At 47.2% G+C, this 26,904-nt stretch overlaps 12 protein-coding genes across 12 annotated transcripts; 4 read left to right on the forward strand and 8 right to left on the reverse strand.

Annotated features, from left to right (window-relative positions):
- Positions 1-2,143: 2,143 nt before the first annotated feature.
- F5891DRAFT_1181839 (uncharacterized protein) lies at positions 2,144-2,410 on the forward strand (the record flags this gene model as incomplete). The annotated part of the gene is made up of 2 exons (XM_041366070.1): positions 2,144-2,194; positions 2,246-2,410. 2 exons carry the CDS (start codon positions 2,144-2,146, stop codon positions 2,408-2,410), a joined length of 216 nt encoding a protein of 71 aa, XP_041232005.1.
- F5891DRAFT_1002314 (ATPase V0 complex subunit D) lies at positions 2,354-3,795 on the reverse strand. The gene is made up of 5 exons (XM_041360239.1): positions 3,734-3,795; positions 3,580-3,679; positions 3,358-3,529; positions 3,135-3,313; positions 2,354-3,084 (listed from the first exon to the last, which is right to left on the reverse strand). Exons 1-5 carry the CDS (start codon positions 3,752-3,754, stop codon positions 2,486-2,488), a joined length of 1,071 nt encoding a protein of 356 aa, XP_041232006.1. The 5' UTR covers positions 3,755-3,795; the 3' UTR covers positions 2,354-2,485.
- A 97-nt stretch (positions 3,796-3,892) lies between these two features.
- F5891DRAFT_1002316 (uncharacterized protein) lies at positions 3,893-4,465 on the reverse strand. Its single transcript, XM_041360240.1, has one exon. The coding sequence runs from the start codon at positions 4,384-4,386 to the stop codon at positions 4,132-4,134; it is 255 nt and encodes an 84-aa protein (XP_041232007.1). The 5' UTR covers positions 4,387-4,465; the 3' UTR covers positions 3,893-4,131.
- A 733-nt stretch (positions 4,466-5,198) lies between these two features.
- On the forward strand, positions 5,199-7,868 carry F5891DRAFT_1238073 (major facilitator superfamily domain-containing protein; the record flags this gene model as incomplete). The annotated part of the gene is made up of 16 exons (XM_041369673.1): positions 5,199-5,281; positions 5,337-5,357; positions 5,417-5,435; positions 5,505-5,645; positions 5,681-5,825; positions 5,888-5,954; positions 6,017-6,081; positions 6,131-6,191; positions 6,240-6,327; positions 6,377-6,556; positions 6,609-6,655; positions 6,711-6,829; positions 6,877-6,906; positions 6,964-6,999; positions 7,057-7,090; positions 7,142-7,868. Coding segments are annotated over 16 exons (1,458 nt in total), but the record flags the coding sequence as incomplete, so codon positions are not given.
- F5891DRAFT_1125382 (uncharacterized protein) lies at positions 7,616-11,025 on the reverse strand (the record flags this gene model as incomplete). Its single annotated transcript, XM_041363963.1, has 15 exons — positions 7,616-7,798; positions 7,854-7,919; positions 7,973-8,374; positions 8,434-8,550; positions 8,601-8,701; positions 8,756-8,888; positions 8,940-9,266; positions 9,325-9,681; positions 9,818-9,938; positions 10,020-10,129; positions 10,180-10,272; positions 10,329-10,349; positions 10,401-10,691; positions 10,768-10,958; positions 11,010-11,025. The coding sequence occupies 15 exons, from the start codon at positions 11,023-11,025 to the stop codon at positions 7,616-7,618; spliced, it is 2,529 nt and encodes an 842-aa protein (XP_041232009.1).
- Positions 11,026-11,397: 372 nt separating this feature from the next.
- On the reverse strand, positions 11,398-12,553 carry F5891DRAFT_941242 (isoprenoid synthase domain-containing protein; the record flags this gene model as incomplete). The annotated part of the gene is made up of 5 exons (XM_041374330.1): positions 11,398-11,526; positions 11,576-11,986; positions 12,042-12,140; positions 12,195-12,290; positions 12,341-12,553. The coding sequence occupies 5 exons, from the start codon at positions 12,551-12,553 to the stop codon at positions 11,398-11,400; spliced, it is 948 nt and encodes a 315-aa protein (XP_041232010.1).
- A 75-nt stretch (positions 12,554-12,628) lies between these two features.
- F5891DRAFT_467660 (uncharacterized protein) lies at positions 12,629-13,168 on the forward strand. The gene is made up of 2 exons (XM_041371925.1): positions 12,629-12,725; positions 12,775-13,168. The coding sequence occupies exons 1-2, from the start codon at positions 12,673-12,675 to the stop codon at positions 13,022-13,024; spliced, it is 303 nt and encodes a 100-aa protein (XP_041232012.1). The 5' UTR covers positions 12,629-12,672; the 3' UTR covers positions 13,025-13,168.
- On the reverse strand, positions 12,629-13,921 carry F5891DRAFT_1161526 (mitochondrial 39-S ribosomal protein L47 (MRP-L47)-domain-containing protein). Its single transcript, XM_041365258.1, has 4 exons — positions 13,625-13,921; positions 13,399-13,568; positions 12,775-13,349; positions 12,629-12,725 (listed from the first exon to the last, which is right to left on the reverse strand). The coding sequence occupies exons 1-3, from the start codon at positions 13,908-13,910 to the stop codon at positions 13,122-13,124; spliced, it is 684 nt and encodes a 227-aa protein (XP_041232011.1). The 5' UTR covers positions 13,911-13,921; the 3' UTR covers positions 12,629-12,725; positions 12,775-13,121.
- A 1,717-nt stretch (positions 13,922-15,638) lies between these two features.
- On the reverse strand, positions 15,639-16,115 carry F5891DRAFT_1181843 (uncharacterized protein; the record flags this gene model as incomplete). The annotated part of the gene is made up of 3 exons (XM_041366071.1): positions 15,639-15,658; positions 15,707-15,780; positions 15,838-16,115. 3 exons carry the CDS (start codon positions 16,113-16,115, stop codon positions 15,639-15,641), a joined length of 372 nt encoding a protein of 123 aa, XP_041232013.1.
- Positions 16,116-16,318: 203 nt separating this feature from the next.
- F5891DRAFT_1137449 (uncharacterized protein) lies at positions 16,319-17,778 on the forward strand. The gene is made up of 6 exons (XM_041364831.1): positions 16,319-16,806; positions 16,866-16,982; positions 17,031-17,153; positions 17,211-17,265; positions 17,316-17,421; positions 17,470-17,778. The coding sequence occupies exons 1-6, from the start codon at positions 16,381-16,383 to the stop codon at positions 17,690-17,692; spliced, it is 1,050 nt and encodes a 349-aa protein (XP_041232014.1). The 5' UTR covers positions 16,319-16,380; the 3' UTR covers positions 17,693-17,778.
- Positions 17,779-17,832: 54 nt separating this feature from the next.
- F5891DRAFT_1125388 (uncharacterized protein) lies at positions 17,833-21,263 on the reverse strand (the record flags this gene model as incomplete). Its single annotated transcript, XM_041363964.1, has 7 exons — positions 17,833-18,289; positions 18,321-18,661; positions 18,710-19,291; positions 19,344-19,698; positions 19,749-20,002; positions 20,051-20,208; positions 20,270-21,263. 7 exons carry the CDS (start codon positions 21,261-21,263, stop codon positions 17,833-17,835), a joined length of 3,141 nt encoding a protein of 1,046 aa, XP_041232015.1.
- Positions 21,264-21,862: 599 nt separating this feature from the next.
- Positions 21,863-23,502, reverse strand: F5891DRAFT_1125389 (AOX, alternative oxidase mitochondrial precursor; the record flags this gene model as incomplete). Its single annotated transcript, XM_041363965.1, has 10 exons — positions 21,863-21,941; positions 21,991-22,242; positions 22,292-22,367; positions 22,424-22,506; positions 22,563-22,627; positions 22,676-22,759; positions 22,814-22,931; positions 22,985-23,049; positions 23,104-23,234; positions 23,295-23,502. The coding sequence occupies 10 exons, from the start codon at positions 23,500-23,502 to the stop codon at positions 21,863-21,865; spliced, it is 1,161 nt and encodes a 386-aa protein (XP_041232016.1).
- Between the last annotated feature and the right edge of the window lie 3,402 nt (positions 23,503-26,904).

Here is a 26,904-nt window from a genome sequence, read left to right on the forward strand (position 1 = left end):
GTACGGCTCAAACGTGGGTCAAGCTGAAACTCTCTACAGATGAAAAGGATAAACTAGCTCACAAATTCTAGTAATGTATAGCACCCCTAGCGCTGGTCATATAATGACAGATTGCTGGCAAGTACAGCTTTACATACAGTACGCAGACAGCCTGATGTTGGTGTTGATATGTATCACGTCAAGAGCATGACCACAACAATGCAGTGCATTGAAAAGATCAAGATATCGAACCTAGCTGGTAAGAAATGAAACGCATTTAGACACCACATGGAGGAATATCTCAGTCATTGCACCTAGTTATTATACTCATCTCGTCTGCGTTGAAAATTGCCTCTCAAGGGCTGTGGTGTTTATCCTCGCCCAGTGCACTAGAAACGGTAGTACTGGGTTGGCGATCAACGAATAGATATTATGCCCTACCCCAGAGCAGCTAATTGGCTAGATCCGCTATTGCTCGCGAGATATATTGTGATGAACGTTCAAGGATAGTAGCCTAAAGAAGATGTAAAGGTTCATCGAGTTTCATCAGCTACCAGAGAACTTGGTCTAAACACTTTTATTAGCACCGCGTGTAGTAAAAGCTTCGAACGGGACAAGGCTGTGAGACGGGAGGGTTGGTTGTAATCAGCAACAATGATTTGACAGAAGCCGCCAAATCAGCACAGTGCGGGTGGCATAGCAAACATATGAGCCTGGGCCTGATTATCATACATTGGTGTGAACAATGATTAATATTGACACTGTAGACTCGAGAATCTGTGGAGGAGCACTTCCATGCACACAATATCGCTGATAACAACAGGGCCTGGAGCAAAAAAAAAACAGAGGTCCGGACTCCAGAAGCCACGAACTTGACAAAGATGTGAAAATCACGTACTCACCGGGCCCCACGAGTCGCTTATAGCGAGGAAATGAAATGATAAGCCAACAGTCTTTTATTTACCCCACATGCGGAGTTGCGAACAATTGAGGTGACGAGAACAAGGGTCACCTGGCCAATCTGATCTACCTCACGTCGCACGAGGATGATTGTCGATGTCAAAGAGTTGTGTCGAACTGAACTCCGAACTCGTGATCATTCACGCATATCCGTAAAAGGCAATAGGACTTCGTACACCGCCAGAAATGTTTAGAGGACTTACGAACGCTCGCTCACCTAGGCAAGGCCATCCTATCGATGTTACCCTTCCAGATGCCCAGTTCATGAGAAAATACAGCCATGACTTCATCTATCGCCGCCCATACTATGATTCCTTTGATCCTGCGAACTCAGATGCGGACCGGTCGAGCCTATCATCATGATAGTCACAATGGTAAAAAAAAATGTTGTGCTGTCGTCTCTAGTTTTCACACTTTGGCCATTTTCGAAAGGATTGCTTGGGATTGCCATTGGACAAATGCTTCGGAGAGTCGCTTAGTACACGACTCCCCGAACTTCCCTTTTGGAGAACTTCCTTTCAATGACCACATAGGACTACTGTACGTGCAGTAGCTCCCTAGTTAGCTCAGTGCGTGGATGAAACAGTAATATTTACTCACCATATGTATCACAGATCTTTCCCGCTATAGAAGGATTTTCTTTTGCAATACCGGGACCTGCCAGTGGTCGCTCGATTGTAGACAGGCCTGCGCGCCTTCACTCATTCACTCATTGATGGCATCAACGAGGACTCGGATACTTACCGTCAACACCCCTCCCTGGCTCAAACATCGAAGACACAATCCACTTCCTATTCCAGCCTACAATACAGTACGATGCGAATGCGTGCCTCGATCGTGCTATTCACTCACGGGTCACTAGTCACTGCTCAATGTCTCTGTCGACGATTTCATCTTGAAAAAGTTGACGGTGATTATAGTGCATATTTGCATTTATGATCTGTGGCTATACCACGAGATTCATGCCATTATCCGACTTATGTTCACCTTTCACCCTAGATACTCCATGTACGATATATCACAAGCGACTACCTTCATTATTGTAGCTGCGAGAGTCAGAACTCACTGTTTTTCGGGTTCTCGACTGATGCTCGGACGTATTGGCGCATGGGCAACTCTGCACCGTTATATCGCTTGTGCCAACTTCCCTGACATCATATACAAAAAATTCCCGTCACAACGCGCAGACATGTCCTAATTTCATATGTCCTGGCTGAAATTATTATCCAAAAGAGCTCCTGGTCTTCCCCTCAGCGTGCGTTCAGTCGATTAGCTTTGCTGCCACGAAGCTAACATGAAATTGCAGGTAGTTCCGCAGGGTAACAACATTGTAATCGAGTTCCATCATAAGACAGGAGGCCATTTTGTTGCCTCTGAACGGCCAGAAGAGCTTGTTGAAGATGTGCTGAAGATGTCTGCGAAGGGGGATCCCGCGTTCGCAATTGTCCCTGGAAAAAGTGGATATGCTTGAACAACCAACATTCGTATGCTACTCAAATGACTCGGACTGAATATTAGGTGAAAGTGTACGAATAGGTGGTGTCATTTAGAATATCGGTATGAAATCATGCATCCTGTCCCTCGCATCTTGCGCAATACACTCTGCTATCCATGTGATGTTTCGGATTTCCTGTTCCTTCAGCTTCACATAACTGTAGAACACGCCATACTGGAACTGCTGCAGAAAAGCCAGCTTGTTAAGGTGTACCTCCATGCGGAAGAAACGATCCTCCAACTGTGCAGCTACTCCAAAGTCCCCAAGATCGTTGCTCTGGCCTGATGCTGAGTTGTCGAAAAATGAACGATATTCGCCAACGTTATCGCACACTTGACGAACTTGGTCTATGTCATCCGCTTTGGCGAGAGCATTGTTACCTGCGGGAAACAATCGCCCAATGGCAGGAAAAAGTTTGGCGCGCTGCTCCTTGGTGAGCTCTGTGTCAAAGGAATTGATGGTGATGTTTATCGTTCGTCTGTCAGCTTCGAAGGCGAGAATGTTGTGCATGACATCTACAGTTGTCGAACCAATAGTGGAGACATAGTTGTAGAAATCCTCGAGATACGCTTTGTAGACGGTATTCCTGATAATCTCGATGTTCATGTCATCAAGATCAGCAGCAGAGAGGCAATCGCGGAAGTAGGGCGCTGATCATGGTATTTAGTATCTGGGGTCGGGGTCGTACCAGGACAAATACCTAGAGGCGTTTCCACCAATACACTCTGGTAGAGCTCTTCTACGTTGGTTGCCACACATAATGCGGGCATGGTATCGAATATGCCTAGTGGATGACATCGTTCGAGAAGTTCATGCGTATCCCTCTCGTGGAGCGTGCCCGTTATGAGTAGGACGACATTGTCAATCATGTACCCATACCTGCAAACTATGAGCGCAAGAACATATAATTGATCATTACATACGTGATGTAATCCAAAAACTTGCTCAGAGGCTCAACAGAATTGCTGCGAAGAAAGTTGAAGTGATCCACGAGAGTCTGTGTTGCCTTGTCGGCTATAGTTGAGGTGGACAGCGGGGATGGCTCGTTCGCGAGGAAGTTTCCATAGTCAGTCGCGGACAGCTGCGTTTTGAAATCTATGTCAAGCGCGCGTGAGCAAGGATTGGCTTATTTCTCCCTTCCTGACCTTCCAATGTCTCGCACTGAGTCAAGCTGGCATAGTGAGATTGAGTGAGTATGCCAGATTTGTAGCCTCGGACGATTCCCTCTAGAAATCCGTTGTTCACCTAGAAGGTGCGCTTCCATTAGCTTTAGAGGACGTGTCGATAGTGTATACCCACGTTGAAAAAGAGACCCTCCATGATGACCCGCTCGTGACGAACTTAGTACTGCGCGACTTGGCACAGGCCAATACTTGAGACGTAAGAGGAAGGTAATTTCCACGATCGTTGGTCTGGCGGGGTAGCTATTTTGACGCGCACCAGAAGTGTTCCTATTCATCCCAAATCAGATTGTGCAAATTCATAACTATTCCTTCATTGTTTTGTTCATCATAGGGACATATCACTAGCTACACCAGTCAATGTCTATTTTCTTTTCATCCCTCTATGGACCCTCTGCAAAGCACGTCGACACGTTTAACGGCGCACATTCTTCAGCCCTCTTCATCGGGAGCGAAGGAGCTACAACTTCGGATAACTCGTTTGCAGATTCCGAAGATATAGCATCAGAGTTATCGCTAAAGAACCACGCTGTCAATCACACAAGTTAGAGACCTAATGAACAGGGCAGGTGATATTCTCCTCGCTTCAAGTTCATGTAGAAGGACTGGCACTTCAGGTACCCTGGTGCGGCACATATTTTGTGCTGTGCCGCATGCAGAGACCAAATAGCTCCTGTGAGTCGAGGGAGGGATGGAGCATTTGAGGCAGAGTGCGCAGTGACACAATATTAATCCTATATGTAACAGGAGCCGTTGCGATGTGCGGAACATCTATGTTTTAATGTCTGAGAGGCGAGCAAAGAGTCACGGATTCCAGGATTACTCACTTAAAGCATGTGAAGGCTGCGACAGTTGAAGTGGTAAGGCATGTGGTAGCTGTCACGCGGCGTGGGTGAGGTTTCGCGCGGCCGAGCCGCAGCATGTGCTATGCTGGATGCGCAGCATGCAAGTGGGCCTTGAAGCTTGAAGTTTGACACTGGCATAGGTAAGTATGGAGCTTGATATTAGTACAGAGACTGCGATTGTCGATACAAGATGGGGTCGAGCCTGCCGCTAGACAGTGAGATAATACTTCACATTGCGTCTGAAAGACAACATTAGATCAATGATCATACATACAACGCAAACACGAGATGGACACTACATAGTACGAACAAAGAGGACAACTTGAAGCACTGTAAACCTGGTGAGAAGTAGATCCAGCACTCAGGCTGGTTATGTTGATATATATGAACGAGCGTAAGTGCTTGATTTGTGACAGTGCCGCGTTACAGGCGTGTCGCCGTGACGACCATATCACCTGACCCAAATTGTCTATGTATACTCTCAGGTACCACAGCCGTGTCCGAATCATGGTGGTGAGACTGACCAGAGTTCGTGGAAATGAGCTATGCTATGATATCTTTATTCCCTTAACACAGCTTTTCCAATACGCCATCTTGCCCATCAGTTGCGTATGTTGCTGCAACGTATAAGTTCGTGTAGGTGCAAAATGCTATCCTGTGCTCACCAGTCACGCTCTTACTATGTCTGTATCGGAAAAGAACTACGTGGTTGAGGAGGACCAGCCTGAGATTTCCGTAGAGGATCACAGACTTTTGCGCAAGGTCGACCGCAGACTTCTGCCTGTTTTCACTCTGCTTTACCTCCTTAGTTTCCTGGATAGGTTTGTTATCTATCTGACTCTAGCTGCCACATCGTGAGCTCATGATGTTTCAAAGGTCAAACATCGGGAATGCGAAGTAAGCAAAGCTAATATGTACTTGAGTCTTGCACTACTGACGATTCACATAACATGTAGACTCGATGGAATGACAACTGTGCGGTGATTTACGCTTTTTGTGATTTGAACCCTGGGCCTGACATGTGATGTTCGTTCTACATCATAGGATCTCGGTGTATCTGCTGCTAGTTATAACACCGCTTTGGCCATATATTTTGTCGGTTATATTGTTTTCGAGATCCCTGCCAATGTATGTGCCGCAAATTTCAATTCACTTCTTCAGCTAACCTCATTTCCCTTAGATAATGTGATACCAATTTTCATCAATGCTGATCTAGAGAGGAATCTAACTTGTTATCGTCGCTGTGCAGACTGAAGAACTGTAATCCACAAGTCTGGCTCCCGTCATTGACTCTTGCCTGGGGTATCGTCTCTATCGGCCAGGGTCTTGTCAAGAACCAAGCCGAATTATTTGGAATCAGATTCTGTATGTTGGCTTGTGTTTGTGGACTCTGGAGATGCTGATGCTCATTGCCTGCCCATCGTCAGTACTTGGTGCCACGGAAGCTGGGCTGTTTCCCGGTGTGATATACGTCTTCTCAGTATATTACCTGAGGTGAGAAGCACAATTCTGGGCTCTTATGCATACCGGGGCTTAACTGCTTTCGTATTGTATAGACGCGAGCGGAGTTGGCGAGTTGCAATTTTCTTCGGTGGTTCGGCATTGGCGGGGGCATTTGGAGGTATGCCAGACATTCTGGAGATGGCTGCAGTTCGATTAAATTTCTGAAGGAATATTTGCGTATTGCATTGGATTGATGAATGGTGTGGGCGGAAAAAGCGGTTGGCAATGGTATGGTCGTGTTCTCATGCATTACCTCATTAACACAACGTCGAAAAGGATATTCATTCTTGAAGGATTACTGACAGCGGTCATTTCCCTTATCGCATATTTCATTGTGCCCACTTGGTCCCACAAGGCCAAATTTGTGTGTGTTCTCCTTCTGTTTTGTCACCCACAAACGTCAACTTTTACAGTTATCTGAAACAGAAAAAACGCGCCTGCTAGATAGATTGCGAGCAGATTCTGATGCGGGGACTGACCAAACTTTCAAATGGTCGTCCGTCGGAGATGCTTTTAGCGATCACTTAGTCTGGGCATATGCATTCCTCTTCCATGGATTCTCTTTTGTACTGTACTCGCTCAGCCTTTTCCTGGTACGTTCGTCATCGAAGGAAATTACGAATAATGCCTGACTGTTTGTTCTAGCCTACAATCATCGCGGGACTCGGGTTCGAGACATGGCAGGCTCAACTGTAAGTGCCTTTGATCTCGAAGTTTGATCCAATGTTGATGTAGATTCACACCAAGGATGACCGTCCCCCCGAATGTACTCGCAAGCTTCTCAATATGGACCACAGTATATTTCTCAAGCAAGTACAATGCAAGAGCGCCGTTTATCATAGGAGCTGCAATTGTATCCATCATTGGTGAGAGCATTTCTGCCACGCACTTCAATTATCTCATGAACCTCAAGGATATATCCTTCTCATCACTTGCACGAAACGTAAGTTGCCTAATTTGACCAGTCGTTTGGCGCAACGCGTGCTCATACATATAACAGCCGGTCTTCAATATTTTGGAGTACACCTCGCAGCGGGTGAGTCGCAGAAAATTATTCGAGGCTTTGTCGCTCATATGTCCTGATTTGATACAGCCGGCGTGTATACAGGCAATTCGCTTCTTCTGAGGTCTGTTTAGGTAACTCCAGTTGCGCTCCATCAGCTCATAACATGTCAAAGTTGGCCTGGGGAGAACGTTTCTGGTCAGGCTAAACGTGCAGTTGCGGTAGCCCTTCAAATCAGCGTCGGCGATATCGGAGCGATTGCAGGCTGTCTGATCTACAGGCCCACACTGGCCAGTCACCTGTACCGCACACCCAATCTTATAGCCATCGGCTATCTCCTGTTCGCAATCGTAATGACCACATATTTGTGGGTCATGATGAGTATGGAGAACAAGAGGCGAGATCGTTTATTGTCAAAGGGCGAATCAAAGGATGAAACCGAGGAAGAGAGAATCAGGTTGGGTGATCGTTCTGTGCGCTACAGATACCGAATTTGAGCAGATTGCTACATGTCATCTGAACATCCATTAAACGACTTTCCAGAAGGAATATAACGTAGTGGGTAGTGTGATGCGATGCGATATTAGTATGTGCGTAACGTGCGGCGAGCACGCGTATAATGATATAAACATAATGGACAGACTAAAAGCTACGTGGTCACACGGCGCCTCTTGTTAGCGCGTGTTGTCCGTTCCCGATATTCATCATCACCATCATCTTCGGTGAAGTAATCATCTTCCGCTGCGTCTGGGCCATAAAGTTGCTTCCGCTTATCTAGGTCAAGTTTCCGTAGAGAGCGAAGATTGACCATCAATGATTTATGAAACTCGCTCTAAATTTGGACGTCTGTCAGACAAGGGCCAGGTCAAGAGAGGGTGAATGACTACCTTTGCAACGCGACGTCTTCCCTCGGGAGGTGCACTCTTCTCAAGACGCTTGCGTTTTTCCTTGTACTATGAAACAAAGGTTGACATTTGAAGAGAAGTTGATTGATTAAAAACGGTACCTTTTTCTGTTCCTCGGCCAGCAACACTGACAGATGCTTGACCCACCGTTGTAGATTTGACTCTACCTTCCGCTTCTTTGCCTGCATTGTCATGAGGACGACAACGGCATTTTCGTCATCATCCTCGACGATAGCTTCATCATCAGAATCTGGGATGACATAAGACATGACAGCGGCCGCAGAGCGCCGCGGTCTCCGTTTAGTGGCGCGTGGAGAAACTTGAACCTTCGACGGACCGGCCTGGGTAGATAAACGAGAGATGGTGGGGCTAGTCTCCTTCGACTTCACTTTCACTTTGCTACACCGCTTCGGTTCCGTTGCTGGTGGTTGCTTCGAAAGATAGTCTTCTTCAGAAAAATAAAACTCGGCGCCGTTCTCAATCTCGTGGTACAAACACCAGTTCTAGTAGGGGTTCAGAAACAATCAGCAAAAATTACACCCTACCATCGATTTATGCTAACCGGTGCTTTTCCAAGGCGTGCAAGTAGCCTGAAATGCTTGAGTGTTACAGGTACATGTTGTGATGTTGAAACATAGTTAGTTGAGGGGGTATTGCATGTGAAAAATACATGAAGAAGCTGTGCTATTGTGTCAGAGGGATCATTCCTCAGGGGAATACCGCACCGACCGTAGTGTTATTGTTGATCACGGCGTGTGTCAGGAACGTAGCAGCCATCGCACTTCGGACCGGATATCGTTCTTTGACCCATCGACCAACTGGAATGAAGTCTGCGATGCATTATGAACATTCGTGGTTGTATATGCACAAGGTTCAATCATTACCTGTTGGGTACCCGAGCTTTCCGGTGGTGTCAGATCCAAAGTAGCTGAAATAGAAAGACCGCCTGCGAGAACGTGTGGGAGCCATTTCGTCCTGTCGAATCATAGAGGACAATGTGTCTTGACCGATGATCCCCTGCAACGTAGTGAGCAAACGTTTCAACGTTGAAAGCAACAGTACACTAACCAATTCTGACGTGTTCCCGGTTTCAGCTTGAACAAGTCCTTCATTCCCAATTTCATCCTCGTCCATCTCGCGACCATTTGTAGCAATTGCATCTCCCGAAGCGTTCGGCTCTGCCGAATGAAGGCCAGCAGCCCCAGAGCTATTCCGTGTGGCTTTCGAGCTGGTGTTGAAATCTCTACATAGTGGGGCTTCATATGTAGCGCATGCCTCTTCGTCGTCATACGATGGAAGATCGTCCAAGTTTATCGCATAACACTGAACCGCATTTTCTTGCAATACCGCATGAAGATATGGATGACAGTCAACGAGTTTCTTGAGCGTCTTCCCCTATTTATTAAAGTCGTCAAAATAATGGCCCACCACAATCTTTAGTCCAAACACTCACCTTACTGCCAATCTTAAGGCACTTCACAGCAACTTCTTGAAGGATGTCTTTGATATCATTCGAACTGAGACTCATCTCGTCCTTCGCGAAGTCAACAAGAGCTGAATGTTTCTCAACAAATGGATTGGTTAAGATGTCCACAATATCCCTCCTCGTCAACGGGAGTAGACCCAGGGGTTCTAATTTGCTCTTCAGTGTACCTGAGGGGTTTGGCTGGACCAGGACATTATCCGACAAACATGCTGTGAGGAGCATGACAATGCGGACTGTTGGATCTGTACTAGGAAAATCGGCATATAGATGTCTGAGAACGTTGATGGTATAGGCGGAAGTGATAGAACGAGTGTTGACAAATAGCTAAAAACCGAGCTCAAGTCAAAGCCACACAAAGTACATTCTGAATTCACCTTGATTAACTCAGCGACGACGGTGCTATGGGTCAGAGAAGTAAGAATGAGAGGTGAATGAACGTCGATCTCAAAAGGTGGTGTACGTACGAGAGATCGAATAGGAGTTCCTTGGTGCGATCGAGGATCTTAAGTGCACGGTAAGCCGACTCATTGCTCTTTGATTCCATGCAGATTTCAGCTGCTACTGTGCGACTCAGGAACATCCTAGCAGGTAAACAGGACCACGAAATGCGAATACGTATCTGAGCATGCAAAAACTATTGTAACAAGACTGCTTGCTCTCACCTAGCATCAAGACGCCGCAGCTCGCGTACATTCCTGAGAATGTCATCGGACCGTTCACCGTTGTTGAGCGCCATCTTCTCAAACATCTTACGGAAGACGAAGTCGCGGTACTATCAAATTCTTTAGTATTAGTGGTGGATGTGTTAAAAGGCAAGATTACCTTGGTGTCCATGTGAAATCCATTGGCTTCAGCATAGGGAAGCAATCTTGGCTCGATAGCGAGAGCAATCGGTAACTGCACCATAAGGGGGTCCTATACGAGGACGCCTTGAGTATACCCAAACTGGTTGTGACGTTCCAGAAACCAACCTTCATGCTGAACGGGATAAACTAAAGCGAATCGTAGGAAACCATACCATTAAGGAAATTGACGCCGCGCACCTTATACTTGCCAAAAATATCTCGCACCGTCTCCCACTTTGTACTCTTCATATCTGGTGGAAGCCTACTCTCCTTTAAAAACACAGCGAAGAAATAACCGTCATCTTCATTCTTTCCCAACGGTACTTCATCGAACAACCCGCAAGCAACCTTCATGAAATGAGCGAAAACGGGAATCGACATGTTGCGAACCCATGCGGTCTTTATGAAATGATTTGCAGACCTAAAATAATGGTGTATGGCGACTTGGACAAGATATCTGGATACATATGCGCCACTACTGATTAGGATCTAGACAAAGGGAGCGCATATAATCAGTTAGGCTCCGTGAAGCGCTGAGACGCAGTGAGAGAAATAAGTGACAAACGTCGATGACTTTGTCGGACATGATCTTCCCTCTTCCTAAAGCCCAAAACATAGCATCCATGCGGCCATAACGGTTGAGAAAGTAGTGGGCTCGAACGTAGGGGTCTTGGGACACATTATGAAAGTGTTTGGAAGTGAGCGTCAAAGCGGTCGGGTCGTCAAGCTCGTAGAAGATCAATTCGATGACTTCATCTATGCAAATCTCAGGTTATGAGTGAGAAAAAGAATGATCAGAAAACATACCACACAGGCGTTGCATGGCGTGTGGTAGAAGGGTTCTTGACTGCGGTAGGCAGAAGCTTGAGCTGCTCAGAAAGAGCACTAGTCGCAAGTTGACTCCGTCCAAGGAACCTAACGACTAGGATTAGGGACTTGACGGGGTTGGCGTTTACGATGATGTGGTTGGGTGTCAAGAGGTGTGCAGCCGGAGAACGCACTTCATCGGACTTCTAAATTCAACCACCACTGCATCTTGAAAGTCAAAAAACCTTGGCCAAAGCGATCACAATGTTCCACCAAATATCGTATCATGAAGTTTAAGCTGTTCAGAGTGAAAAGATGCGTGAAATGGCAACGTTCTACACCGTTACAGGCGCTACATTGTGCTAAGATGCAATGCCGGCATGTCTTTTTAGAAAGTCCTCTTATAGTAACTCCTCCAGACTTGCCACGCTAATCTCCAATCTCGGATCTGCAAGGAGGGGTTAAAGACGTTGAAATTGACCGATTCCAACGTCGATAGAATGGACACAACTGGTATCTAAAAAATTTCGTCAAACATCATAGTAATCCGAAAAAATCCGACGTACAGCAGCGGAAAACACAGGCATGGCGTCCGGTGGGACCCTGCCCCCGGACTCCTTGAACATGTCGCGTGCGGTGAGTAAATGATCATTTGCAACAGTTGCGAGTTCAAACACCGCATCCTCTAGCCCGTGGGACGATTTTCCCTTGCTGAAAATTTCTTGCTGATTGACGTTATGCTTGGCAGTGATCTCCGCGGGTATGACCATAACACCCTTACTAGCATGAAAAGGTAAAGCTCGTATGAGGGTCGTCAATGATTGAGCCACCCCAAGATGCGAGGCTGCGTGCGCAAGCGTGGAGGAGGGGAGTTTCAGCATTTCCAACAGAAGATAGAGGAAAGTTGATGAAGTAGACTCCGCATGGGATGTCATGGACTCCAGAGTAAGGTGTATCTGGTTATGAAGTTCTTGTTCCTTCGAGTGAGACAACTATAAGGGCCATATGTGAACGCATAAACGAATCGCTTACTCTTGCTTCGATTATTCTGTTAAAGTGATATAGAGACAAATGGTTATCCCGTGTTGCTTCATACATCGCAAGAGCAATAGGATGGCGCGGAGGCTTATCCTATCATTAACAGAGACCATCAGGTGATTGCGGTATTCAAAAAGTGCCACCCACATTGTAAATATCTTTCATGGCATCTCTCCAGAACATTAGGCGTGCCTGACCCAAGGTAGTCTGGGACACCGCCTCTCGCACCGTGGCAAGCTCGATCTAAAGCGCGAGTCAAAGACAGTTAAACACCGGTAAAGCGTCACACGTACATAGAATGCTCTGAGTGCTAGATACCCACCTTGAAATCGTTTAGGGTATAGCTGGGACGTCAAATAACCTTCATAATCATGTTTCCGTACCAAGTCTTTGCAGTAGTCGGCTGGATTGGAAATGCCAGCCTCAGAACGCAAAGCTGAACTTGTATGAAGCCGGCGAAAAGAAATCAATCTCTGCAGACAATGAGAACGAAGCGACAGTGGCATCACGATTATGGCTCATGACAAAATGTAGAATGACCGGCAACCAAACTTCAACATTTCATGAGTTACCGGAGTTATAATACTTCCACGCAGACTCAGTGCCAACGTCCAGACTGTCTGCGATGTCATTGAGAAAGTCGGGACTTCAAAAGGAGGTCTTAGCACTCTATAGACGGTAAGTGACAGTCGGGACATAATGCAAACTTTCTTGATGGATCCTCTAGTGCATTACGCATGGTCCGTACCAAACCAGTTTTGACCCAGCCAAAATTTCTCCTCTTCGTGCGCTACAACTTTCACACGCAAGCATCTTCTGTATCACCTCGCAATGTTGCAGCTATAGAGCACCTTATCCGTCGTGGTAGAAGGCAACTGGAGATGTACGAGCAGCCCTCTGTCAGAGACTGTCAGATATCACGAGCCATGAGTGATTGGGAGCAAAGCCGACGCGGATCATGGACAACGTCGCAGTAATATCAAACATCACAGGAGATGGTAGATTCGGTCGAAGCAATATTATGGGTAACTACGAGTATGGTACAAGAGTTTGGGATGCGACTCCCTCGTCGCGTCACACAGTAATGGGTGTACTCGGCCTCTTGGTCCGTCGTGCCTTCAGCCTCTCAGCGCGCGTACGAGGGACGTTTTCTTTATCTTGAGATGGTTGAACGCCAGTTGTGGTGGGCTTCGGCTTGGATGCCAAGGACTGGCGTTTAGCTTCCAATTCAGCAATATACTTCTCGTAAAGTAGTCTCCGCTCGTTAATCACGTATTTTATACGTGCCATTGATTTCCGACACTGTAAAAAGATTCAACGCTTTAGTCCGGCATAAAAATGGCGTGCTCACTTGAACATCCTTTTTAATCCCAGCAAGACTCTCAGGATTGCTGACACCAATTCGTCTCGCCTCCTCTCTCTGGGCCGCAAGGAGGTTTCGTTCTCGCAAGAGAACATACCAAAGCGTATGCAAGTCCTTGAAGCTCTTTCGCCGAAGTTCTGCTGCTTTCCATGACCTCGCTGCGGACAGTAACTGAGCAACCCGCGAGAATACACAGAAAATATTTAACACTCACCGGGATCATCTTGGAATGTGTCTCTTCCTTCAAGACTCACATATACCATCTCCCCGTCGACTTCCTTCTTTCTGAAAAAAGCCCAAAGGCCATGGTTCGGATCTACCTCGACGCCAAGATGGGGTCTGAGGGCAGCACCTTTCGACTTGCGAGTGGATGGTTGGAAGTCAGGCCTTTGAATCATACGCGAAGTATCGATGAGTGGGACTTCATTTGAGTTCCAACGCACCGACTGCAGAAAACGAGCAGCACGCAAAGGGCGAACTGCTTGCAGAATTGTTGTCATCGTTTTGCGTCAAAGAATTACTCGGACAGTCTAATTTGCATACTTACATAGCCACATAATTGGCTTAGTCAGCTTTCTGCGTAATTGCCCTCTTGCCCTTAACTTGCGAGTGTAGTACTAAGTACCGCAGCTTGGGGAGTCCATGATATGTTTCAAGTCCTTTGTTGCTCACTCCCGACGCGAATGTTTTATGCATGAGCAGCGTCATTTCTATCGGAATGCAACCTGCCTGGGCCACTGTCAACGTTTCAACACTTGCGGACCTCTGCTCAATCAGCCGCACTTTCCAGAAGTAGTAGAAACAGCATCTGGACCATGTACAACTGTGGCCTCACGAACGTCGAGCGCGACTGAAGGAAAGCATACTCCCAAACTCGTGAATAATTTTATTGTCCCCGTGCCTGACCGCTGATACCGAACTGTTAAATGCAACGAGCTAGATTCTGGCAGGACCTCAGCTCTCTCGGGAATTACACTCGAAAGTGATTAACCTCCCTTTGCCACATTCAGATACGGCGTCCATCCGTATTGCACAGGGACATCTGGAAATGCATGGACTAACAAAACAAGGCTCATACAGGACCGAACATCACAACAGATTTCCATCGCCCCGTATGCATCTGCGGGCATCTAGGGATCTTCCCACTAAGGATCTACGAATAAAGCGCTGCGAGTCTAACGAGACGCGACAGGTGTGCCGTGCCGCGAGCGGAGTGAAATATGTAACGCAGCACTCAAATCACAACTGCCGGTGAAATGGCAAGGACCAACAGCTTTTTGGATGCAAAGGGCTCGAAGGGAGCCTTTCGTGCCTCAAAAGTTGTTGGTATCGAAGCCAGGAACCGATTTCTCGAGCAAGCGCCGCTGTACTATCCGATTGACATTGCTTAGCATCCGAGGCATAACTTGAGAACGAGAGGTATGATATTCTTTTCGTAGATTCTTGACGAGATCTCTAACTTCAATTATCTCGAGGGCTATTAACGCAGATGCATTTGTGCTTGTACAGAGCCACACGATGAGCTTGCCATCAGAAACGTAATATGAAAGTGTAGACGGTGGTTAATTCGGCATTTGCTGCTGCGAACAAGCCAGAAAGTGCCAAATTAACCATCATCTGAAAGCAAGTTCGAGACGTTTGAGGAAACCCACTTAGGAAACATGAGACTTCCAAATGCTATGTAGTTAGCCGTGCTGACTGTCAACGTGGGCAGGAAAACCACTATGTGACGATTCCCCCAAGTGCGAATGTGCACGACCGAAACGAACGTCAATATTTGATGAGTCAAGACACTCACGCGAGTGACATCAAACTCAAATCACTTCCTGCCATTCATATTGCCATTTATGTGATTCATCGCATTGAGTCCAAAACAACTTGCGCGATAGGGGTAGACGATCGATAGCAGGGTCCATGGTAATTGTGAAGACGTCGGTGAAAGTCCCGATGGGGAGCCTATTTCTGATTGGGAGGCCTTGGTTTTGGACTCATCAAGTTAAATCTGTAACGCTGCTTCTGCAAAGTTGCATATAATCGGACGAACTATGAACAATTTATGGATTAGGTCGGCAGAACAAACGTCAAGCGAACTCATGGACGCTGTAATCATTCATAGAGTTATGCTGCTGAACTCTATATTCAGTCATTAGAATAACGACTTGTGCAAATTGATGAAATCTAGGCCGTCGCTGGTGGAGTAGTGAGACCGAATAGCTTAGTGGGTTATACTATTTCTTGGGCTTCTTGGCTGGAGCGTAGGTTAATAGTGAGCTCCCGAGAAAACACTGTTTCTCACCTCCATATCGACTCCGTCCAGTCATACGATTGACTACTCCTCCGAAATCTAAAGATCCACGGACGACCTTGTAACTAGGATAGAAAAGTTTAAGCGCACATTGAACATGCATATCCGGAGGAGAAACTCACCGGACACCAGGCAAGTCCTGAGCACGTCCACCGCGGACTGTTACCACACTATGCTCCTGCAAGTTATGTCCCTCGCCCTGAATGTATGCCATGATAGTCTTCCCAGTAGTCAACTTGACACGCGCGACTTTCCGCTTCGCCGAGTTGGGTTTCTTGGGCTTCATTATGAAAATTTGGGAGCAGACACCCTTTCTCTGAGGGCAGACCTCGAGTAGTGGTGACTTTGGGTCTTTAGCTTTTTGTGGACGCTTTCGTCGCATAGTCTGATTGAGTGTCATGGACAAGGAAGGCGACGAACTGAAAAGACGCGATTCGAGAAGAGACCTTGTGGCAAGAGGTGTCGCAGAGAGCTGAGTTAGCCTACATGGCTGAGATATTCGACTCCAGGCTCGCAGTGTAGACAACATTTTCGACTTGTTTTCGGCACTAGTTGCAGAAGAAGCTGGAGTGAGCTGACATAATCAGGACTATACCGCGTACACGCCTGCCCTCAACTCTAAATTGGACTCGCGACAAACGCGCTAAGTTACATACTGCTGAAGAATGCCGGTGGCCAGTTCTTCAAGGAGGAAGAGCGCGCGTTCTCGCAGGGAACCTTCTTCAGATAGAATAGAAGAGGACTATCCGTCTCAGCATGCTGGCAACAACGATGATGTCGAAGGTGGAGACGACGAGGAAGAACAGCCGAGGCGCAAGGTGAAGAAGGAAAAGAAGGCTCGAAAGCGCGCTCAAGGAGACTCTGAAGCTGACAACGATCCCCCTGTTGTTGAGGATGATGACGAGGACAATCGCATTGACATCGAAAACTTTCATGACCAGCCCCTAGACAAGAAGGAAGGCACGAAGCTCTCGGGCATTGCGCAGGACTGGGAAATGATCCGGAAACAGATTCACCAGGGTTCATTCGCCCTCGCGAAGGATGTGGCTACTTCGCTTGCAGACGTCTTGGAAGGAGATAACGCAAACCAGGTGAGTTATTACCGGTCACCATTCACTATGGGCTCTTTCTGACCACCCGGACTACTCAGGCTTTGTCGGAGGTTGATGATATCATGAAAACATTGATTGACATTGACCACGAGATGCAATCACATGAGAAGGCTCTTAGCTGGATGCACCAGCAGCTTATGCGTGGCGAGCCAGTAGTGAGTGGGTCCTGATGGAGAATCTGGGGATATTGACGCCTTAAACAGGAGGGTGCCGTAGAGCTCTATGAGAAAGAGGTGAAGAAGAGGATTGATGAATTCAGCGATAGAACGTCTCGGAAGAAGTATGGCTTGAACGATCAATACGTTCAGTTCAAGCAAGGCATTTTTGTACGTTGTCCGTTAATATACGGTTCACTGGCCTCATCAACTCACCCTTTCAAATAGGAGGTCCAAAATCCTGGCGAGAACATACCTCCCATCAATGACTTTATACCACGAGGTTATTGTTTCTGCATCTTGCGTGTAACGGATTCTGACAAAGGTCTTCAGAGGAGGGTGATGAAAGTGATGACGAAGACGATTTAGAGATTGGAGGAGTCACACAAGACTTCAAATGTCCCATCACCTTGACGATGCTGGTAAATCCCCTGAAATCGTAAGTGAATTCATATTGGACTTGTTCTATATAACCCAACTTTTGCAGCTCCACTTGTGGCCACGCCTTCTCTGGAGATGCTATCCGGGAATACATAAATAAAGGCCCTCCTTCTGGGAAGTCGTGCCCTGCCGCAGGTTGCAGTCAAAAGCTTACTATAGCTATGCTGGTTGCCGACAGTAGTCTCGAAAAACGAGCCAAACTTGCTGCAAGAAGGGCTCAGCGGGATGAAGATGACAGTGACGTCGACGATGATGAGGTGATAGAGTAAATTAGCTTCTCTGCAACTAATCTTGGCCTGGCTTTACTTAGCTTATACGGATCAGGGATCCTAATGAAAGGGTTTTCCTGACAAGCATGGCCTACGGCATCATGATATATGAGTGCGATATACAGTCTGTAGTGCGATGTTCAGTCTTCGAAAACAGACATTTCCTCAAGCCCTCCGGCGTCTCTCAGTTTCGATTCCCTTTCTTTGTTTGCCCTAACGAGCTTCTCAATTTCGCACCCTAGTGCCCAACACCACACATCCCTTTCAACCCTGCTTCTCATCCTGAACACAACAACCTTGTGCTTTGCCGAGAGGGAAGGCACGTTGTCCGCAGCTCCGTCCCTACTTTTGCGGTACCAGATAGCAAAGAGCATATCCTCTTCTGGATCATCGGCTTCGAATCCGTCAAAGTAACGACGGGGGACGCTGGGAGTTTCAGGGTGATACTCGCCTGGCTGCAAGGCAAGAGCAGCCAAATACCCTGAACAAACATAAGAATCCATTAGATTGATCTCCTTGCTTTTATGACGGAGAAATGAATTCCGCGAAACATGGTATTGGAGGAGACGTCCAGCGACTAGGAACAACTGCACGAGCCTGCCATTATAGAAAGGCGTAAGTTCGCGACCTGTCATTACGGGCGATCACTGACTTGTACTGTCCCCGGAACCCTTTTCGTATGAATGCACGGCCACTCTTGAGCAAGCTTCTACAGCTGTCCAGCATGCACCAATGATACAATGAGCTCAGTTCAGGCATAAATTCAGCATCTACAACGGGTGCTGTTGAAATCTTCTCCCCATTACAGCACGCATGCTTAGTAACACGCGGAGTGACGGGGGGACGATGGCGTGTAGAGTAAGATATGTTCATCTCATCTCGAGCATCAGTATGATGTCGCTGCGTCCAGTATTCGACAAGTGCGCGTAGTCGGTCGATCCATTCTTGACTCGTTTGGCAAGAATATGCCTAAAAAGAGAATCAAACAAGGAACCAAATTACTCCAAATATTCTTACTTCGAACCGGATCACGCGCCCAGATATCATAACGATTTCGAAGCAGCGTCTGACACGCAGCCGATTCTTATCCTGAGCCTGCGCAAGACCCTCGGCTCCACCGGTGTCAGCCTCGTCAGTAGTTAAAATATCTTGGTTTCCCACAGATCCACCAGCTACAGTAGCCGTGGCATGGGTCCTAGCATCATGATCGATGATTTCGTGGGTCGCCCTGCGGATCTGCCTAATATTCCGCAGGTCAAAAGCTTCAAATGCGGCTGCAATTTGAGATGCCCCTCGTGTGACCTCGGCCTCACGAAAAGCTCGAGTGTATTCCAGTGATTCATTATGGTGTGACGATAGGGCACGAGATAAATGAACGTTCGGAGGGACAGGAGCGTGAGAATTCGAGGGCCAAAGGGTAAAAAGGTGGCCGTTATGCGAAGTAAGGTAAATATGTTGTTTACCTTGACTGCTGGGTTTGATGCGATCGAGATACCCCTCTATACATGGAGGTTCGTGTACCTTTGTCCCATCGGGTAGGTGAATTGTAGCCGGATAGTGTTGTCCAAGCCTAAGCTCAAGGTGCGCTGGTTTGGTTCCCTGAGCAGGATATCAGCTGAATCATATGTCAAGAGTCTCACATCATGTTCACCTGTTGCATCACCAACCCACAGAGGACAGCCCACGGTCTAGGCTGGCCCATCACGTCTTCCTCCTTCCAAACCCAGTCAAGTTTTGCCCCCAAGTTCCATGCTAACTGGAGGGTTGTGCCTGCCGCAATTCTACGTTCTACTACATGATTCCAGTCACAAGATGCAACCTCATGGGAGCCGCAAGATGAAGCCATGGACTTCCGGACAGCATCGGTAATATTTCTCCGGCTGAACATGTGATAAGCCTTGTCAATACTGGCTTCGTCGAAGGCAGGAACATCCAAATCAAAGCGTGTACCGATGGCTGGGCACCTGAGCTCAATAGAAGCGGGTATTTTACCTCCCAGATGTCGCCTGTAATGACTGCTCGATCAAAAGCTGTGTCCTGAGTATTTCGTACTGACCATAACTGCCAGCACCAGTCCATAGCCCTTGTGCGACACTTCGACTTGAAAATGAACACATTAGTCCCTTCTCGTCCGCGGTCAAAAAGAGCTTTGGCTTTCGTATGGTTGTTACGGACTGGCGCGCGCGGACACGAAATACAGAAAGTGAAGTCGGTGAAGGAATAAAGGGTTAAATGTGTTCGTTGAGGTTTGAGGGGTATTATGAATGCGAGATGTTTATGTCCAGTGATGGTCTCTTTCCCAGGCAAAGTCTGATGGGATACACATCATGGCTCAGCAGGTTGGAAAAATAGGCTCACATAGTCTTCGTAGAGCTCAAGCCACTCTCCGCGCCAGACCACCAGAAATTCAGCCCAATCCTCGTATTTAAGATGAGGAGTCGCGCGATTCTGGACTTCATCAAAGTGGCAAGGAAGTGAATCGGATTTTGTGTAGCTAACTCTGACGAGCATTCGGTCTATGGAGATTGAACTGTATATCAATGGACGCCTTCTAATGACACAATTCAAGATACTGACCTCGGAGTACGGTATTTTCCCGCTGTTTTATCTGTGATTGCTCGCGTGAGGTAGTCTCCAAGGCAACTCCTGCGCTAGTTTCATTTACTTCACTTCCACTTCTTGCAAGGACAGCCGCAGGAGATTCGGGGACATCGTTGACATCAGTTGGGAGCTGCAAGTTTGAGGAAGTCTCCTCATTAGCATGAAAAAAGCTTCTTTCCTTCCCCTTCCCTTTGTCCAAGCCAACTGGTGCGAGCTGGGAGTCCGAGCCTGTTGGAGTGGTTACACGACCAACGAAGAATAATGTTTTTCGTTTATTTGCGTTCATATGTGCCGAAGACTTCTTTCCTTTTAATATAGTAGGTCGTTGAGAGCCCTCTGGGGGTGCAACACTAATGTCGTTAGCGGAGGATCCATACTCGGGAGCCATGCCAGTAGTAAAAAGACCTGCGCTAGAAGAGGGCTCGGGACTCGGGGAAGGAGATATGGATGCTTGAGAGTCAAGAACTGCACTAGGAGGAAGCTCTGTCCTAGCTGTGACAAACGTTTGATAGCCGACCGTAGAAGGGGGCTCGGTTGGGGAGGGGACATCAGTTTGAGCCTCGGGACAAGTCTGATCAGCCTGTGGAAGCGATATCGTGGGGCTGTCGAGCATGTTTACACCTAAAACATTTCCGATTTCGAAGCTTCCCCCTACCCAACGTTGCGTGGTAGTGCCAGCGTCCTTTTTGTGACGTCTCAAGGATCCGCCCCATTCGCTTTCTTGCCATCGCTTCCATATATTTTGTCGCTCATCCGTCTCAGCTTCCTGTCCCCAGTCTTCCTTTCTCCCACCTTTGCGAAGAAAACCGCGGTATGCATGGTTTTGGAGGAATGAGGTGGACGAATCGTCGCCCCCATCACTTCTTTCGTCACTTGAATGCAGCCACCTTAGAATTTGATTTGTAACTTTTTTGTTGGACGAATCCAAATCTGTTTGGATGGCATCCTTCAATGCATCTTTCTCTGGCATGGGTCCTATGAAAATCCGGCGTCTTGAATGATCGTAACTAGCGAGGGACTCGCCAGGATGTGCCAATGCGACCTCACGTAAAAGTGGTTCACTTTGATGCACCTGCAAGGAGGCCATGAGCAAAAGGGGGTGGGTGTTAAGTGGCTGAGGCCTAGCGCTCGCTAGACAAGAACCACCCGTGACGGTGTTAGTGGCGCAGGCGCCGCAGGGTTCAAGAAAGTGGCTAACCATCACGTCATCAAACCCTAACCTGGTTTTATGGTTTGTCTGTGAGCGCACATTATCATATACAAGGGGTCACCGGTCACCTTATACCCTGCTAAGCGTCCTTATTTCGTTGCGACCAAACCAACAAGGATAGACGTAAATCTTCTTGTACACTTTCAAACCTTCATGCACGTGTGGGGTTCTGTCGGCTGCATTTTCGCTCCCAATGTATTTCGTTTATCATGGTGTCTAGCTCGGTAGTCTAATTGTTCTCAGAATGTTCAGTGTCTATATCAGTATGTAATGTATGTATCTAAATCGAGTGGGGGTTTAACGCATAACGGATGCAACGGTCCGTGGGCTGGTCCGAGATCCGAGATTGTACTAGCCGGTTACTTCGAGTCGGCTTTACCGTGCTCCAGCATTTGATGCGACTCCTGCACGTACTGTTCGGCTTCCTCCCTCGAGAATCTGTTCAGGCGTCAGATGAAATATCATGAAAGTTGTATAATTTACGTACCCAAGCTTGCGCCCTTTGACAAGCATGTCTGGTTCCCGGATGGCGAAAGGGTTTACGTCAGTCTCGGTATTCAGGTTGGCAAAACTGTGATTCACGAAACGGTGCGTAGATTCATCAGACCGTACAGCGTAAATGACGTCAAGTAGGTTGGCGCTAGGGTCTAGACGCCAATAGTCTTTGGCAATCTCCGGAGCAGGCATATTGCTCCATTCAGGTAGACGCCCAGATTCGATGTCCTTGATACAACGAGTACTGAGTTGGTTAGTGTTGTTGCACTAATACAAATGAAGCTTGTCCTTACTAGGTTAAAACGGCTTCTTCCTCTAAGTATGCAACAAATCGATGACATGTGCGGGGCGATATTATGTAGGATAAGACTGGTAGTGCGAGTTAGCAATGTGTTTGAGATCCCGACCGATTCGATGCCACGTACAAAATAAGTTAAAAAACACGCCCTGCGCCCCTAAAACCAGGCCTCGGAAAAATAATGAAGGTCTTCGCAAGGTCATAAAGGTCCTATACGATAATGCCTAGTCAGCTATGTTCAACTTCACGAAACACAATCCAGTCACATTAGATGCATTCTTTCATTCTCGGCTTCCTCCAGCAAGGTATGTATCCAACCGGAGTCTCGACGCTATCAAATAATTAAGAATGTGATCGTTAGAAAAGAAGTTTAGCTGACCATGAGACGCAGGCTGGTGAGGTGGCGGAGCATCGCCGCCACCATTCCGGGCACTCCGGCAACTGTCTCCAAGAAAAGGATGCGCTAAACAACGGTAATGAAACAACGGAAATAACACTTGATGATGGATATGCTCACACTTAACCACGCCTTCTCATCCAAGATATATCCGCCCTTTCTGAGTTCTTCGAGGGACATCTTGCTATCAGCAGGGATCGGCTTGTGTTTGTAACCAGACACTAGATCAAATCCCCATCTGGCATGTACGTGAATACTTGCACGATACTAGAAAGAACCTTTGACTCTCACCTTGTCAACCTGACAAGATGGTATGCAATTTTGTCCGATATGGTTTTCGCTTCCTTTTGGAGAACCTGCCAGCTCGCGTTTAATATCAAGCGTGATCAGGGAGGAAATGCAGGAAGTACCTCGACTGCTTTGATCTCCTCCTGAGAGTATACAGGATGAAATAGAACCCAATCGCCTCGGACGATAGTGGGTGGTAATGTGCTAACTGCATCAGGAGTAGTCAGACCCTGCTTAGATGCAGCCGAGTCTTCTGCAAAAGGATTACCGGTGCGTCAGTAACGAGAAACAATAATGGATAAATGAGCCTCACTGAGATGGAAGCCCTCTGTTCCTGTGGGCGATTCTTCATTGATTCGTTTCCCTGTCAATGAGTTGTTGTTTGGTTGACCAGTATGAATGAGCGCTCGTGTTGCGAACGTAGTTCCTAATTTAGGGGCTAGGTTCAACCCAGAGTGAAGAATGCCAATGCGGCAGGCAGGACCAGCACTAACAAGGGCAGTCCTCAGGATACTCGACATTGATAATCGACAAGAGGTCCGAGTGTTTGATTGGTAAGAGATATGGTATTATACACACATGGTACGAGGGCGCAAGTCGGTCTCTTATGTTAGTCGCGTTCCCGTATGGCTCCGATTCGCATCCGAGACAGTCCGTGACCCGGCGTTACGTAGACCCAACAACCTGAAAAAGGTCCAATTCCTGTGCTCCTGCTATGCTCCGGGGTTTACTTTATTTTGACACTGCGCACTTGTGGGTCATGAGTTTCTGCTGGAGAAGGGGCGCATCAGAGACGGTAAGCCGTAGATAGCACCATATATAGAAAAGGTTTGCGTTATATTGAAACATAAAGCCATGTATAATGTGAGAAAACTACCGCAATGAACGTAAAGCACCCTAGGGAGACTCACCAGTTGTCTGATCTGAGTCAAGCATTATATTGTCCACTGGCTAGCGCTGAATGTTTTACGTTCGATCGCTATGCAATGGAAGTACAAGAAAATTCGCTTCTTATTCTTATGTCATCATGCCAGATATGGCAGGTGCTCAAGAACAAGACTTGACAAGATAAGTTGGCGGAAAAATCCCATTTACCGTATCAGGTCTGGCGGAACCTGGCGACTTGACCAGGCACTCATGAAAGACGTGCTGGAAAGAATCGGAAATTATCAGGCTATTTACAAGATCTATTAGCATTAGGCATGAGAGACATATATCTCTGAGTCGTGCCTACTAGTACATATCATGATATCCTGTGTTCAGACACAGGTATCACGCCCGACTATCATCTACGTCAAATATTCAACCAATTGGTCACAGTGTGTCCAGCTCGGATCCGACAACTTACGCTTTACCAGGGCCATTACGGAGACCTTGACGTCCTCTCGTGGATGTTTGCTTGTGAACACCGAGGGCCGGTCGTGCTGCCGTTCCCGCACTTGGCGCTTTTCTTACTGTTGTTTATGCTTGCATCCAATCGTCTGGTGCATAATAATATGTCCAACTGCTACAGCCACCATCCAATGTAACCTTTAGATCGCTATCAACATCTAGTACAAGACGAAGATGTTTTCTTTCGTTGGTGGTTTCTGATCTGGTCGCAATGATGAGTCCTTCAAGTTCCCAAAATCTTGTTTCAGCTTTCAGGGTCCCGGAAACCAACGATCCGACATGGCCGTACGCGATAGTATCGGGCCGTTTCAGGCGATTCAGATTTTTCGCGACAGTACTAGTATACATAGACTGACTATATTAAATCGGGCCTACAGAAAATATTGTGACACTATACCTGCAGGCACTCTAACTCAGTACTCGTCGTGCATGCCAGTGTACAGACAGGAATAACATAAGATTACCTTCGGATAAAATATTGATAGAGACACAGCTTTTCAGTATATATGATAGACCGGACTGAGCCTTAACGCCCAAGGACTTCTCATCAATCTTCAAGTCCAGACTCTCCACTGAATTGTAGATTTGCCCCACCGCAGCTCCGCAAATGTCGTAGGCTAGAAACGTGTGGCAGAAACACGAGGAGGATATATTTGATCCACGCAGTCATTTCGAGTCAGAATTTTGTCATGAACATGCACATCATAATGGAAGTTTCATTGATCAGGGGAAGCATACATACCCGTGTCGAATGGAGCTTAGAGGCGTCAGAGCTATTCAGTAGTGTGCCTGATTGGTATCTGTGCTTTGCCCTAGTTTACAGTGGAAATTCGACTTGGCAATGTGAGAAAGTGCCTACATCGGGTTCAAAAGGGCACTGCAAATAGTACTTCTTTGACATGTTGGTCTCATTGTGATCATAAGACGGCAACAAAATGACCCAAACACCAGGCAGGATCCGCTATACTGGCGATCAGGGCTCCACTGTGGGACAGTACCCACAACGCAAAGTGTTGTGGACAGTATAGATGCACCGAAGATGAAGATACCCCATTCTGGAATTACTGGTAACGCGAATAGCATTAATGAAGAAGATGGAAGATCCAACGTGACTTAAACCTGTAGCGTTATCAGAGTAAAGGGTCCACAGGAATCCAATAACACGACTGGCATCCACATCTAGGCTTGGTCAAGCGGGTGAAAGCCGCTGGGAGTTGGTATTGAACGTAGACGACAGGGGGGAAAATGTCAAACAGATGTAGAGTTCAGCGATAAAGTTCATTACCGAGACTTTAGCGGCTAGTGTCAAGGGCACTCCAAGAGAATCGCCCCCTGTCTAGAACACCCCGCCACCAGACGATCGCATCAGAAGATGCTGATAGTTCGCTCCAATGATAAATGGCCGCCCCATAAGGTTCCAATTCCACGATCATTCATGGATAGAAAACACGAGGTGATTCATTTCCGAGGGTGGCGATTGCGTCGCTTTAAAAGGATCCAAAGCTATTTTTCTTTTGAGTTAACGACGCGGAACAAGAGGCATGAACATACTTAATGGTTGTATCCATGGGGAAACATAAACATGCTGGCAATGCAGTGTGACCATGGGAGATCCGAACCTGTGTGTGTAAATCATAATTCAGCAAGCGCTGAGGATAACATAGTTTGAGAGCACGAAAGGGGACCAACGAGGCATCGCTAACTCAGAAGCCTGCAGGAAAACGCGTTGACGGATTGAAAGCACAGGTATAAAGACGTAGTGAGATCTGAGACTAAGCCCACAGGGTATATCAGGCGCAAAAAGGCATATTTCATCTCGAGGAGCCTGGAATGTGAATTGTCACCGAAGTGACCGACGTCATGAGATCTGGTTTTAAGCAAAGAACAAGAAGCAGTAGTAAGTCAGAACTGACTAAAAGTGGTGCACAGCTAAAGTTGTGCACAGCTAAAAGACAAGAGGCGGAGGCGTGGTTGCCTCCCGGATCCGTAAAGTCGGGTTTGCATGGCGATGATGATGGATTATGTTGAGGACCCAAGTTAGGACATTGTGGACGATTTCAACGTGTTTTTGAAAGATAGCTTGCATCTGACGGAGTGTAACAAACGAAGCAGCTGACAAAAACCATAAGAAAACACAAGGCTACCAAGGGGTATCGAAAAAGGAATCAAGGGCTGACAGGTGTTGGACAGGCGTCATGCCAGTTCAAGGCTTGTGGCTTCGATCCAAGTCGAAGTCCTGATCTGCCGGTTCAATTTTCTACTTTCCTTCCGGCTACATAAAAAGGCTTAACCTTTCACCAACGACCCAATCTTTCTTCCTTTTCACTCACAGCGGCTGTTTTTTTTCTAGCAGATGTGTGCTTAAGCATCGATGGAAAACGTAGCGCAGTATAATAATTCACTCGTCTACCCATCATCCAGCACACCTGGCACACGCTCACATGAGGATGATAATCCTGTAAACGCGTCTTCCGCCTGGTTATCTGGGCAGAGGTCTACTTCAAACTCTTCTACGAGTTCCACCCAGCTAT

The sequence above is a fragment of the Suillus fuscotomentosus genome, assembly GCF_016647785.1.
Source record: "Suillus fuscotomentosus strain FC203 chromosome Unknown F5891scaffold_4, whole genome shotgun sequence".
In the NCBI taxonomy this organism is placed as follows: domain Eukaryota; kingdom Fungi; phylum Basidiomycota; class Agaricomycetes; order Boletales; family Suillaceae; genus Suillus; species Suillus fuscotomentosus.